Here is a 16,026-nt window from a genome sequence, read left to right as displayed (position 1 = left end):
TTAAAATTTAGAATTCAATTTGAGTATTTATAAGAAAATATGTCATTGAATATTGCCAATGAAGCGACTCATTTCTTACTCTGCAAAGAATAATCAAGTCACTTTTCTTATCTGTTAGAACTAACTATTCTTTTATACAACTTTTTGAGAATTTCTCCGAATTGTAGTTTGGAATTTGCAATTTTTAACAAAAATAAAATTTTCCCTTTCAAATAATGCAGAAAGTTATAAAAAAATTTTTGAGATAATTTCTGTTATTTTTTCTCCAGATTTTTTTTTATTCGTTTGTTTTTTGGGTCGTGAGTCATACTTTGAGAGCAACTTGGCCAGAACATAAATCCGAAATGATTTTTCAGTACGCGTATAAATGATACAGTTCACTTTCATGCGTGTGATGATGACTCACGAACTAACAATCCAACTGATTATTACAAAACGTACCATTTGGGTTTACTTATTTGGGATGGCTGTATAATAATTTTTTATAAGGAAACCTGGCTAGTATTCGTTTGATATATGAGAAAAATTCCGACAATAGTCTCAGGTATCAAATTTATTCAAAATTTCTTCTAATTAGTGATTTTCACTTATTTATTGGTATAATGGATGTAATTAAACCAGTCCTGATAATTAAGGTTTATTTAAAGTATAACACATTCATTTTAAAAAAAAATATTTTTATTTTTTTTTATTTTTAAATTTTATGTTAGCGAAATGTGTGAATAAGATCTTTAATAAGTTTATAAATGTCAAAAACTTCTGGAGATGTTTCCATTCAATAAATGCCACTGGTGAAGCTTAAAGGAATGGTGCGATTTCAAAAATTTATTAAAAAAATATTTCTCACCTGATGGGGCTCCATATATACCACCACTAGTGGTAACTATCTTAAGTTCCTCATATGTGGATTGCAGTCCTTCAGTAAATCACGCAGTAACAACTCCAGTGGCAATCAAATTCATACGAAACTAAGTAATGGGCTCAGTGCGTACATTATCTGATCACAAAGTTACTAGATGGATGTTCCTGAACACTGGTGGTACATAAATACTGCCTCTAACAAATTCTCAGAGAAATAATTAACTTGGTTCTAGATCCGACAAGCTGCTTGGACAAGGTCCGTTGTCCTCATTTGCAGCTTATCCGATCCAACGTTATGGAAGAACGCAATTTAGAAGCACTTGCACATTTTTATAAAAATAGAAGGAAACTTCGTCCATCTGTAGAATATAAACTCTATGGACCCATTCATTTGGGAGCGACTAGTTTTCCTGCATGTCCAGGAATGAGTTGTTAGTTGCTGTTGTTTTAGGTACTGCATAAAAAGCTTTGTTTTCAGAGAGTCACGCTGCCAGTGGCGTAGCTAGAGGAGGGCGGTCCGCCCCGGGCGGCACATTATTGGGAGTGGCATTTTTCGCTTGAAACATTATTTTATCGCAATTAATCGTGTGGATCTTCGAGGTAGGTAAAGAATAATAAGATTCTGAATTGCTGTTTGGAATTGAAGAAAACTATAGTTTTAACTTAGAGAAAGCATTTAAAGAAATGAAGACGAGATTTCAACAGTTACTCTTGTTATACATTTTTTACTTAATCGAAATTTTTCAATGAAAATTACGAATATCAGTTAAAATATGATCCTGGGGATATTAACAAAGAAGAATTTCTATTTAAGACAGAAATATTTCAGTTTTCTTCCGTTATTGCTAGAGAAAACGAAACAGTAACGTAAGGAACTTCTTTTGAATTTTTGCAATTTGTCAGCAGTACAGTCCCCATAACAAATTTAATACAAAGTGAAATAGAACAAAGTTCCAAATACTTTAATGCTATTTCGAACTTTCCGCACAATTGCTCTAAGTGTTGTTATTGTCAGAGGATGAATGAAATCAAATGAAAATCATAAGAGAATTTGTTTCAGAGCTACAAATGTTTGTTTTACATTTAAGAAATCTTTTTATACTGTCTACATAATGGCAATCGGAGCAATCAAGTAGGCTTTACAATGTCATCGATAATTTTTCGGACAAAAAGTAAATAAAATAATAATGTAATTATAAAATAACGTTAGAAATAAAATTCAAAACGAAAAAAACTGTAATTATGAAATATTGCAATTAAAGTTTTTCCTCAAAAATAAACGGAGTAATGGCCATGGTTCGATTCCCAGCGAAGGCGATTGCTAATTTTTCATTTCTCCCGCTTTTCCAATTAACTTAATGTCTCTACAACTAAACTAACCGTGGCTGAATTTTATTCGTGTGCATTGAAGTCCCGATTGTTTTTTCAGAAGAATTTACCAGGACCTAAAGAAGTGTTTACAGTTGTTCTGATTTGATCGTGGCGAACCGCTCGAGGGTATCTGCCTAAGGAGAAGAATACCTTCATGGAGGATTCTCCAAGGGAAACTGGCTCGTATTCCCGTTACACATGATGGAAATCACGAAAATGCCAATGTCTTATAGAGTATCTCGGTTTCGTAATAATATATTGTTGCGCGTGTTGCGGGTTCGTAATAGATTGAATCCACAAGTCCGATAAAGTGTTAATAAATTTTATTTCCTTTGACTTGTTTATACATAAGAGGGGCGGCAAACTCAATAACCGCTCCGGTGGCAAAAGCTGTAGTTACGTTGTTGCACTCTGATACGTCTGTTAAATCGTGCACGAAATTCATGCTGCGTTATAAAAACAGATCTGAATACGCAACTTCTCGATGTGGAGCAAAAAGAAAGGTTCTGCTGCGATACCTTATTAGAAACTAGCCTTTGCTGGCCCTTAGAAACCATGAGAAACGTAGACAGTTGCCTATGCTGACAGTATGAATTGTGCTTGTGTAAGATGAGAAGTAAATTTATTAACTTTTAAAACTGCACCATTCTTTTAATATGCTTTGAATTAATCGAGCATGATTTCTTATTTGCAGTGATTTGTTTATAATGATTACTTTCTAGGCTTTCATGGCTTTTCTTTACATGCAACATGATTAAGAGCGACCTATAAATTCATTGCTTCTTATGCAAATAACTCTCATATGCTTTACGGTAATAAGTAATTTAAACTTTTATTGTGTAGAGGTTGTGACATTCATTTATTCGGGTGTATATGAAATGGCTTCAAATTTATTTAAAAAGTCCTTTTTCAATAAAACTGGCTGATTATGTCAGTTAGTTATTCATTTCATCTCGAACTGTGTATTGAATCAGCTTAATTTCCCATCAAATACAACCGGCGACTATTAAGGAACTTCTTTTGTCCTTTACTAGCCAGGTAAAATAAGGTTATGCTCTTCTTGGCTTGAATGAACAGTACGCGTAGTCATTTCCGATATTTTAGAAATTTGACGAAATAATTTTTAAAGAGTATTCGAAACTATAAGATTAGTTTCTTATGGAGTCATGACGGAAATGTAATGGTTACTGACGCTGAATATGGTAGCCCCTTCTCTTTAAAATTAAAATCTGCATTAGGAGGCAAACTTTATATCTCCTTCCAATTATTACTATATAAGGTATTTCTTTCACCTTTTTGGCTTGCCTTCGTGGTGTAGTGGTTCTGCACGCTGGGCCGCTATTCCAGAGGTCCGTGGTTCGATTCCCAGCGAAGGCGATTGCTAATTTTTAATCTCTCCAGCTTTGCCAATTAACCTAATGTCTCTACAGTGGTGCCCGAACTAAAAGGGTGATGGATGATGACTCTCCACACCCAGGATTTGGCGATTGGGTGCTCTAAAAACCCCAGTCGCCCTTTAAAAGGGGGAGTATATAAGGTATTTTCTCCCACCTTCCTGGCGTGCCTTCATGGCGTAGTGGTTCTGCACGCTGGTCCGCTATTTCAGAGGTCCATGGTTCGATTCCCAGCGAAGGCGATTGCTAATTTTTCATCTCTCCCGCTTTTCCAATTAACTTAATGTCTCTACAACTAAACTAACCGTGGCTGAATTTTATTCGTGTGCATTGAAGTCCCGATTGTTTTTTCAGAAGAATTTACCAGGACCTAAAGAAGTGTTTACAGTTGTTCTGATTTGATCGTGGCGAACCGCTCGAGGGTATCTGCCTAAGGAGAAGAATACCTTCGTGGAGGATTCTCCAAGGGAAACTGGCTCGTATTCCCGTTACACATGATGGAAATCACGAAAATGCTGATGTCTTATAGAGTATCTCGGTTTCGTAATAATATATTGTTGCGTGTGTTGCGGGTTCGTAATAGATTGAATCCACAAGTCCAATAAAGTGTTAATAAAATTTATTCTTATCGCAAGAAATAAAACAAAATGCTGAGTTTTCCTCATAGATATTCGTACAATATCACAGAGTAGTTATATTTTAAACTACTAAAACATCAAATAGAACGCTATCCAAAGCTCAGAGAAAGCTAATCTGATGTCACCGCGAATTCGCTACAGTCAACAACAACAGTTATCTAAATAACTAAACTGAGATGTTTCTCCCCGGCTTTTATAGCTTTTTAAATCGTCCACGCGAGATAGTTCTAGCAATTTCTGGCAAACAAAAGGTGTAGAATTACGGTTACAGATAACATCCTAGTCAATTACATCTATTCAAATTAAATATTAATTACAGAGATAAACTTTTATTCAATGTTAAGTGCATCTGCTCTTGTATTTTTGCTTATTAAAATTTGTCCCGCGCTGCATTGCACTGGGAAATAAAACAATTTTAATTATAATTCTATTAAAAATACCTAACTAAATGCAAAATTCGTAACGATATCTTTAAATTCGAAGTCCCCTGAGTTTAAGATTTTAATGAACACAATAAATGTCTCTAGAGGTACTGACTCTAAGAAGAGAGACCTTCGTGAAGGATTTTCTAAAGAAAACTGGCCATTTACGTTGTATATGGGGCGGGTCCTCTAAATTATGAAGCTGCCAACCTATTCAGTCTCCAGGAATAGAACCCAGATCGAACTACCAGTATTTCATGTCTGTAGCCGTTGATCAGCAGGAAAAGTCATCTCTGCCGAACAACAGTATACCGTTCAAAGTGTCAAAGTACTATTATTGTTATATTTATTTTAAATCATGCTCAGTACTCATAAACATGTTTTTGCAGCATAAATCCAACTGTGTTCTAGGATAAAATCGGGACTTCCTAGCACAGCAGCCCTAGAGTTTTTTACTTCTGTTCATTTGGGCGTTAAGGGATTTCTTGTTCATATTTTTACTCCATATGCTCAAAACATTCTTTCGTTACATTTTAAAACTTAAATTGTTTAGATGTTTTAAGCAGTTTGGAAGTAATATCTTTTTATGTGTGGTATTCATTTCCACTGGCCGTGCATGATTGTTGTTTAGATGAATAAGTATACTTGATAAAAAAAAAAAAAAAATTCTGCGATTTTCAGCTGATGAAATGTAGTGTATTGATGATGCAAAAAGAATAATTTTCATCTCGATTAAAAAATGTACGGCGAAAGTATCTCTCTAAGTACTAAACTGTAAACTACATTTTACAGTTACCTATATTCTAGGCAAAAATTGAAAGTTTCGCAGCAGATCACTTAAAACTTTAAAGAGACGTCCCCCCCCCCCCGTCTGAACTAAAAGGTTTTAGATGTGCTGACATAGTTTTCCGCATGTTTGCAGATAATTTTGGCTCAGATTGTGCTTTTTTAGTTTCTTCTTTCTGATTCGTTTTCTTCTTTTTTTTTTTTTTTTAATAATTATTCCCCTGATCTGCAGTTTAATAAACAACTACTATTTCAAATGTTGAATTGTATCATTTATGAGTACTTAATATTATCTTGTGACAGTTGCTTCAAGTTACGGGTATAAAAATCGTAATTTAAAAAAAAAAAAATTACTTTTTATGTTTGCTATTAAGCCTGCGCTCGGTGCATGTGGCGTATTAACAATATAGAGAAATAGGTAATAAAAAATTGTAATTAATTACATTTTGCACTATATTGATTAAGATTAGTTATCAAATTAATAATTTCACGTTCGATTGATTGATCGGTAGTGAATTATTTTTCTTCTAAGGAATAATGTTTCTCTCGTGCATACCTTTGTAGTGTAATGATTAATTACCACATCCACTTAGAATTAAAAAAACCCATAATCCGATGATTGGAAAAGACATAATATCCTTTTAATATTTTCCTCCGCTGTAAGAGCGTAATAAGCTGCACATTCTGGCCGTAAGAAATGAAATAATATATTCACCATCGTGAGAAATGTAATTGAGAATAAGTTGCTTCGAAATAATGATGGAGAGTGTATTTTCGATTAATGCGAAAGTAATATTTTTTTAAATGGACTTATGTTGTGCCTTACGAAGGAAACTCTAAAAGGTGTGCTCCTCGAACAACCCCGTTTCATGGCATTTCTATTTGGAAACATATACTTTTGCGAGCATTTTTCCCGTTGAAGCGAAAAGAACAAAATATCAAGAATATCTTGAAAACATTCTTAGCAGTCTCATGTATTAGATTAAAAATGGAGGCATTGGTATTCCAGAATCAAGCTTAATGTTCAAATAAAAAATATTGTGTTGATATATGTATAATAATTATTTTTTATTTTCGATAATCCGTAAGAAATAAAGAGAAAGGTCTGTATAATATTTGGGCGTGTTAATATAACTGTTCCCCCATTTCTCTTTAATACAAAATCTATGTTTATGATTTTCTGAATCTCTTGAGTGCTCTTAAAATAATGAACTTTGAGATAAGACATATTTAAGGAATAGAAAGTAGTCAGTCAGTTGAATAGTTAACATGCATTTATAACAACCAATTGAGATAAGTGACTCAGTGTAAAACTCAGATGCCTGCTTTTTTACGCTTTATGAAATGATTTATAATAAAAGGAAAAGAATTGAAACAAAATCATAAATTAATCGTATTTACTCCTTTGAAGTATTTGTAAATTCAAAAACCAATAAAGCAAAATCTTTTGTATTAAGTTTGAAAAAATAAAAGTTCAACAAACAATAAAACGTACTCTCAAAATCAGATTCGGATATAATTATTGTTGTAATCAATTTGAATAATAATTTGATTGACAAGCCTTTATTTGTTAAAACGGCTTTTAATTTGTTCGACATTGAACGCTTAATTTTTCGCTATTCATTTTAAGCCTTTCTAAATCTTTTGAATTGAATATGACATGATGTTTTAATTTTTCTTCCAAATGTGCCTGTAAATTTTCAAGTACATTTAAATATGGAGGTTGAGGGGGAATATCTGTTCACGTGAGCAATTATAAAATAACCACTGACTAAGTTTTTATGCTTCAGGTCGTTGGCTTAATAAAAATGAAAAAAATCGTCTATGCCCATTTATTAAGCACTCTCTTTAACATTTTCTTTCAGAATTTGTGGATATTTATTTTGATCTATTATTCCATTAATGATATGAAGGTTACCTGGTCCACTGGTTGACATTGATCCTCATATCTGTATTGATCTACTACAATTTTTTAGGGGTTAGGTTTTAATTTTTCCCCCTTAATACTCTTCATTTGACCTTCTCTATATGTTTGGACATTCGAACCACAGATATTAAATATGCAATCATTTTTAAATAAAAGTATCCTTCGAAATGAATAGTTTCTATTTTTGTGAATTTTTGTGAATTTCAATCTTTCAAATGGTTGATCTTGTTCACAAAGGGTTTCTTTTTCCCCTAGCAACTCGTGGATTGAAATAATGGTTAGTTTTATAAGAACAATTCTTATTCTATGAGGATTACCTTTTTCTAAAATGATTTTCTGTTTCTATTGTATTTGGGAGTACTTAGTTTTGGGTTTTTCTTTTATGCTAGTGCGATCCAGTTCTCTTCATAATGTGCACAATTATTTCATTTGCTTTGTTTTGATGGTGTTTTTCACATTAAATCGTTTGATTGCATCGAATACTGTTGAATGGTTTCGTTTTACCTGTTTTTTCAGTAATCTTACTGACAACCCATCTGTTAAATGTTTCAAATATTATAAGCTCACGAATTTCATAAGACATTTGTCCAGATTGCCTTCAAGTTCTTAAGCATCAAAACGAAAATTAGCAAGCTAGAAACAAATTAGATTAATATATCAATACTAACAACAGGAAACTCGTGAAAAATTTGGAAATATTTGCGTTTTAAATAAGAAAAATCATGTAAGTTGCCTGACTTTTGTGTTGAAACTAGTTTTCACCTTGTAAAAGCTTTATTTATTATTATTTTTTACTTCCTTGTACGAAGTAAAAAGGAAGTATTGTAATCGCGAAAAGTTTCAGGCAGTATATTTCAACGAAAATATCCATTTTGACCGCTATCGAATGCAATTTAACGACGTTTTTGCGTGATATCTCTAGGTAAGGACAGAATAAAAGACTCGTTCCCCCCCAAAAAATTATAAAACTGCTTTAAAATCAATTCTGAAGAGAATTTTTCGTGGCGTCTGTACGAACGTATGTACGTACGTGCGTACGTACCTCCCATAACTCAAAAACGAGTAGCCTCAGAACGTTGAAATTTTGTATGTAGGACTGCTATAACATGTAGATGTGCACCTCGTATTTTGGTTGCAATCGGCCGAAGACAATTCGTCTATTTTATTAAAATTTGTAACGCAAAAGTTTCAATTGTCTGTTTCGGCGAAACTCGTAATGGAGTTAGCTTGATTCGACGTTCAGCTAGAAATTTCCTTTGAAAAGCCTGGTTGAACTTCGGGTCAAGCTAATTTACCATTTTGTGCTTTATATAATTTTTTTTTAATATTTTTTTATATGTTTATGTTTGTTTTATGTTTTAACTTGTTCCATCGATTGGTTTTTCTATGTTTTAACTTTACACTTGTCACATCGATAGGTATTTTATTTTTTGCCGTTACTAGTTTCCAAAGATTAGTATTTTACTGTGTTTAATTTAACGTGTAGCATAATTTTTCACCCTTCAATGACATTGTTTTTTAAAAAATGTGTTGAACTTTTCTTGGAGCCACAGCTCCTGGTAACTTTTTGGCGAGCTTTCTACAATTTCTCATGTCTTTAATTTTGCAGCATATTGCGCAAAAAATTATTTAGACCAAATAGGTCTTATGGTATTGTACTAACTACCTTGCTTGTTAATATATATATATCCACTCTGTTACCCGGCTCAGTGATCTCAGTTTCTTTACTCTTACATGTTTGTAAATTGTACATTTTTTGCTTTAAAAATGATTGAATTATGTTGTTTTTACATTCCGGTTAAGGTTTTTATGCCTTTAGTAAATCTGTATGCAATATTTTTAGAATTATCAACAATTATAAAGTTGTTTAAGTGCCGCTAAGCCTTCTTTTATGGCGGCCATTGATTGTTTACATTTGAAACAGCAGACTAGTGGATTTCTTGCCAATCTAGAGAAACTTAGCTTCACAACAACAAAGATAAGCCTTCATTTATTATTGCCAATTAAATCTTGCTTAATCCTTTCTGCCTTTCTTTTTAGAGGAAATAAGTGTTTAAAATTTACTTTGTAATTTTTAATATAGATATTTTGAGTTTTTATGTATTTTTGCCTTTTGCGAAGTGAGAACTGAATTAATTGAATGAGAAATACTCAATCGTCTGTGAAAAACTGTTTCTTTTTTGTTTTATTTTCTTAATTTCTTTTATATAGCATTCTAGCTTTATTATAGTATTTTAATAGAACATGTGGCAACGATTAGATAATTCTATTCTTTAAATGATATAAATTTTGTGCATTATTAGTTATAATATGAATGAAATATAATACTGTTAAGTGAATCTAGCGCCAGAGTGTCGCTATGGTAAAGAAATACTAGAGTGAATTTTAAAGAATGCATTTATTCTATTGTGGTTTATGTGCTGTCGGCGAAGTAGATTTAATTCAATCCAATAAGTTCAAATGAAATGCAAGAAAAAATGCGTATAATTTAATATTCCATACAAGGAAGATTACAAGAAGTACAAGATCCGTGGTGTACACATCAGATTTTTTTAATTTAGTAGTGGCTAACTTTCTCTTTTGATTATGATAAATTAATATGTATTCGAAAGTTGATTTATGAAGGCTATGTTAAATTTTATTTAAATTATTTATGTTAAAAATTATTTTATAAAATATAAAAATGTAAGTGTTCGACTTTTAATTTGAGCCATTATTTATACTTCCTTTGTCTTATCATTGAATGATTGCATGAAAAGGGGTATAAACTTCATATACAGAGATTAATACATCGAATATTTTATAAATATAGCTTATGTAATGTTAATTTTATGCTTGTTATAGTTTGATTCATTATACCTTTTCAGCTTTCACAGAAAAGAGAGATGTTCTTCCGAGAAAGTAATACAACTCCTTCCGCACCAAATACTGCCAGTGTACCCAGTGTGCCGGCGAATTTTGCGCCAAATGTAAATAATTTTACCTCATCTGTTTCTGTTCCATTATCTAATTTAAGTAAAGAAAATTCTTCTTCCATTACTACTTCTACGTATGCCAAAGAAACATCTGTTAGAGAAATGGATGGTTATGTAGGTTTCGCAAACTTGCCAAATCAAGTGTATCGAAAAGCTGTCAAGAAAGGTTTTGAATTCACACTTATGGTTGTTGGTAAGTTCTCTCTCTCTTTTTTTATTATGTATTGTAAGATTTGATTATAGTTCTCCTTTATTTTGCGTATATACCCGTTATAGTCTTATGCTTAATTCATTTAAGTATTTTTAAATATTAATGGAGTCAACTTGCGGCTGAGCGGAAAATTGCTGAACAATGGTAGTTCGACTGGAGTTCATGCATTCAAGTATTATACGTGTTTTCATGTTTAAATGTGATATTTATTTTTATACTTGGGATATATGTAGTATTTCATTGGTGAGATATACGTAAGATAAATCTCGAAGTAGGAATTTACTCGAAGTGGATTCGATTTTGATATAAAAAAGGTTTCCTTTATATACTGATAAGTAAGTTTTGTCCCTTATTTCGTATGTAGGTTATCTTTAAAATAAGGTCCATTTGCGAAGAACAGCATTTGAAATTTTGCGCGCTAGTGTGAATAAGTGCACTCACGTTCTCCAGGCATTCTTTATGCGGAATCCGACGTAAATTTAAGGCGTCGGTCTGTACGCTTTGTAGTACGAGTTTAAAAATTTCAAGAAAATCCAGCGTCCTGCCAACTTTGAAATATGATCTTTCATTCAGCTGTGAATAACTCAAAACATAAAAGCTGCGGCTATTCATTTCCATATATGTGAAATATACGATGGTAATGCACTGAGTGCCAGTAAATCACGAAAATGGGGCGGTAATGTAGGGAAAGTCAAGATATTTTTATAAGGGGCTCAAGAAACACAAGTGCTATCTGCCTAAAAGAAGGGATGCCTTCGTGGAGAACTTAAGAAGGGCAACTACCCTTCTTAAGTTCATGTTACACACAGGGAAACCACGAATACTACACATGCAGCCAACCTGTTCGCCTGGGCTCGTCAAACTACCAGTATTCAGTGGTCTTAATCATTTATCCGTTAGTGGGGCTAAGAAAGAGCAAGATGCTGGTGAAGAAATGAAAATGACCGTGATTAACTGGTTGTCATTACAGGCTGTGGAGTTCTATGATAAAGGTTTCAACTCGCAGGGAAATTATGTAGAAAAATAGAGAACTGTAGGAAAATTCAAAAAAATAATGTTTTTTAAAACATTTTTTTGCTTGCTTAATTTTTGTGGCAAAATGGACTTTAAAAATAATCCTCGATTGGTAGATCTAAGGCAGGGGTAGGCAACGCGGCGCCGTGGCGCCCCCGATCGATTTTTAATGCGCCCTCGCTGGACTAATGTAAATGTGTGATAGCCAGAGCGATTTACTTACTCTTGTCAAACGGCGATATACAGCAAGTCTGACCACGTATTCCACATCTATGTAAACATCCAGTTTGGGGCGCAAGTGGGCACATCTATCAGTTATGTAGGGGTGAGTGCAGTAGCCCAGTAGACACTAAATGTCCCCTGACCTTCAATTTCACCCACACCCCTTCGACCTTCGAGAGGGAAAAATACCCGCGCTTTTCGCCCACACACCCCTTCAATTAAACTGACCCATCTTGGCCCTCAGCCAAAGAATCTGTAAGGTTACAGATTCTTTGCCTCAGCCAAACCAAAGAATCTGTAAGGATCCAAAGAATCCTTACAGATTCTTTGGCCAAACTGCTCTCGCTAGCGTGGTTAGACAGTAGTCAGTTGCAGGACTTAGAAGAGAAGGGCTAGCTCATAGAGCTTTTCCCCCTGAAGCAGAAAGTGAGAAGTGATGACGTAGCCATGATGACACTGAACGCGCCAATATAATTCACAGCTTGGAAATTAGCGTTTTTGAACCAGTGTTTAAAATGAGCTGTGTGTGAAAGATAGCTATAATTTGGAAGAGGCAATGTTACTGCTTTATGAATTTTAGACTGAACCATTAAAAAATTTAATAATGCTTACTCAATTTTAAAATAATAGATAAAATGTGCTACTCTTTTAACGTAAAGTTCCGTGGTTTTTTTTTTTTTTTTTTTTTTTCTTATTTTTATTTGCAGGTTTTTTTTTTATTTAATGCACGTTTATTTCTAATCATTTCTTTATTTGCATGCTAACTGAGAGAATTTTTGTGCTGTTTCTAAGATAACTATAATAGCAGCTATTTAAATTTACTCAAAAAACAACTTTACATTGACATAGGTTTAAATATATGTGACATATATGGCAACATTTCTGCTAACCTACGTTTGATTTTTTGCCTAATTGTAAATTTTACATTGTTATAATTCTCTTCCGATTCAATATAATAGATATTTTTTAAATAATTTTGTAATTTATACTTATATCTATATTACAATTAAATAAATGTATATAAGATTGTTACCTTAATTTTGACAAAATAGCTTTATTCAGAGTACCTAAAACAGTTATTTAATTTTTCAAAAGTGTGAGTAAAGGAAGCAGGTCTTTTTATGCCAATTACTTTGATGTTTTATACTATTATATTTTATCTAGAATGCTAATCTAGCACAAAATCTAATCAATAATTAGTTACAAAGGATACAATAAGAATAACTTTAGCAAGTACTTTACAAAATTAGTTTGTTAAATACTTGTTATTCTTGTTGGTACTATTTTGGTACTATTCATATTACCGAAGAGGCCCACCAGCGGCCGAGCGGTAAAGTCGCTGAACACTGGTAGTTCGGTCCAAGGTTCTAATCCCGCGAACGGGCTGGCTGCATGGGTGTTTTCGTGGTTTTCCCCATGTGTAACGTGTATACGAGCCAGTTTCCCATAGAAAGTCCTCCACGAAGGCATCCCTCCCCTTAGGCAGATAGCTCTAGTGTGCTTTGCCATAATTAAATACACACATACACATAATACCAAAGATATTATCGAAAGATATTGAAAAGAACCAACTTAGTCCAGTTTAGAGTCATAGCAGAGTTTTCAATCGATATGCATTTCGTCGAAACTGAGAACACATATTTTTTCTACAGAATACAAATATTCGCCTCTTTTCTTCTTTAGAGTAAGAACATTACTTTAAATTCTTGGACTACACTAAAATTTAGAAAACACTAAAAAATAAAATAAACCCCATTTCTTTAATTTGATAATACTAGGTAAAGATATTCCAATTTTTTTTCTTTCCAAAAATCATAGCTTTAAGATGACAGAGCTCTTATGACGATGCTACGTGAAATATTTTCACTAGTCCACCTGATTTTTTTCTTCTTTTTCAGTAATGCATTAATCTGCGTCTTTATAAAAATAGGCTTTAGACGTTTTTCCAAATTCTCCGATTTGTGCCCCCCCCCTCCCGAAATTTCGCTATTTGAGATTTTAATTTCTGATACCAATTTCTGTCTAGATGTTGTCCACCTTCTTGGTCGCTGAACAAACATTCTAAAATTGTTCTTTTCTCTATTTTTCAATACTTTAATACAATTTTCTAAGGATATTATTTTGTTCTTCAAATTATCAATGCATTCTTGTTTATCCTTTATCATTCAGGATGACCTACATTTTCATTTGTGAGTTTTATTTCAAAATCATTAAAATTTGATTCATTATTGTCATCATCAATTTCGATTTATTATTGTCATCATAATTTACTTTCGGCACAGCATTCCATTCCAACAGTTTCTTTTTGTGGCTATCCAAACAAGCGATTTTTCATATCATCTTCATAAACACTGCATAGAAAATGTTCGCTGCAAATTTTTCCGCTCTTCACATTAATAGAATCTTCTCTTTGACATTTGTGTATCCATACTTTCTTCAAAAGCAAACTCTCATTTGGATCCTTTGATCCCATGAAATAAAGTATCTTATCTTTCATACTTCTGTAAGTGCTACGGCACGTTACTGCAGCGTAAAAAGCCAAATTACGTAAACGATACTTTACAATATAGAATTTAAAATAAAAACTGACTAAAATTACATATATATAAATTATTTTAAATATATACATTATTAGAAAACAGATATATATATTATTAAAATTAATTTGGGATATGTAACTTCTAGAAAATCGTCTCGCAGCTCAATGAAAATACTGTTTTAAACGCGGGAAATCAGGACAGGTGGCATCACAGTGACGTCAGATTATTGCCTGTTACGTTCCCCCATTAGGCTCGCGTCGGGGAGGAGTCGAACAAAGAAATGAGCTAGCCCTTCTATTTATCCCTGAGTCAGTTGAGTTTAGGATTGTGCATAGATTAGCAGTTTGCTAACCTTGAGCGTATCTATAACACGCACATATTTTTTGTTAGTGTGTGATCTTATTTCGAATAGACCACGCGTAGACCGTGCATTTAAAACTGTTAAGTAATCTGAAATAATTCTTTTCTTTTAAAACCCTTCATGGATAAATGTAAAAGAAAAAGAACATATTATTTTAACGATGAATGGGAACATCTATATTGTTTCGTTGATTGCAAAGGGAAGTGTGTTTGTTGTGTAATAATAGTGTTGCGATTCCCAAGAAAAGTAATATTGAACGACATTTTAAGACCGTTCATACCAATTTTGATAGTGACTATCCAATGAACTCTGAAATTAGAAGTAAAAAATTTATTTCTTTAAAATCTTTAATAACTAACCAGCAAAGTTTTTTTACTAAACCACTTCAACAACATAAAGCAGCAACGATCGCGTCATATAAAATATCGCATTTGCTAGCTAAGAATAAAAAACCATTTACAGATGGAGAATTACTGAAAGAAGCCATGTTAGAAGCTGCTGATTCACTTTTTGAAGAATTTAAAAATAAAAAGGAAATAGTTTCAGCTATAAACACATTGCAATTATCAGCGCAAACTGTTACTAGAAGAACTGAAGTAATTGCGGAGAATTTGGAGGCAGAATTAGCAAATGATATGGAAAATTGTATTTTCTTTTCGCTACAGATGGATGAATCGGCAGACGTGACAAATATATCACAAATAGCAATTTGCGTGAAGATGGTATTTTCTGATTTTACAACAAAAGAAGAATTCCTTAAAGTTCTGCCATTAAAGGGAAGCACCAGAGGAGAAGATATCTTTTCTACTTTTAAAAAGTATATAAAAGATGTAAAATTACCTGTACAAAAGTTATCATCAATTACAACAGACGGGGCACCAGCGATGACTGGTAAGAAAAAAGGATTTATTGCCTTATGTAGACAGGATTACTTATTCCCAAAATTTATTTCTTATCATTGCCTCAGACATCAGAAAATGTTATGCGCAAAAACAATCGGTTTTCAACACGTATTTACGATAGTAACAAAAATTATTAATTCCATAAGATCGGGAGCTATGCAACACAGATTGTTTAAATTACTTTTAGAAGATGAGGACGTTCAGTTCACAGATCTTCTTTTACATACTGAAGTGAGGTGGCTGAGCAGAGGTAAAATACTTGAGTGGTTTATCATGCTTTTGCCACAAATAAAGGAATTTATTGCATCAAGAGGCGAATTTTACGAGCAATTAGAAAATAAGGATTGGCTAATCGACCTTGGATTTCTGACAGATATAACGGCAAAGTTGAATGAATTAAAT

General features: G+C 33.0%; 1 protein-coding gene across 6 annotated transcripts in view; it reads left to right on the top strand.

The window, feature by feature from the left end:
- The window catches only part of LOC118182320 (septin-7-like), a 176,184-nt gene that overhangs the window by 79,544 nt on the left and 80,614 nt on the right, over positions 1-16,026 (top strand). For 4 of the 6 annotated variants that reach the window (XM_085822163.1, XM_085822165.1, XM_085822166.1 and 1 more), the window contains one exon: positions 10,267-10,567. In XM_085822163.1, coding sequence (XP_085678289.1) covers positions 10,267-10,567 — 301 coding nt within the window. The remainder of the gene's footprint in view (positions 1-10,266; positions 10,568-16,026) is intronic. The other 2 variants (XM_085822164.1, XM_085822167.1) reach the window with 1 other exon arrangement.

Source organism: Stegodyphus dumicola, chromosome 8 (genome assembly GCF_044657685.1).
Source record: "Stegodyphus dumicola isolate Sdum_Otavi_A_Nest chromosome 8, ASM4465768v1".
NCBI classification, from domain to species: domain Eukaryota; kingdom Metazoa; phylum Arthropoda; class Arachnida; order Araneae; family Eresidae; genus Stegodyphus; species Stegodyphus dumicola.
Note: the sequence above shows the minus strand (reverse complement) of the source record. Positions and strands in the feature narration are given on the sequence as shown.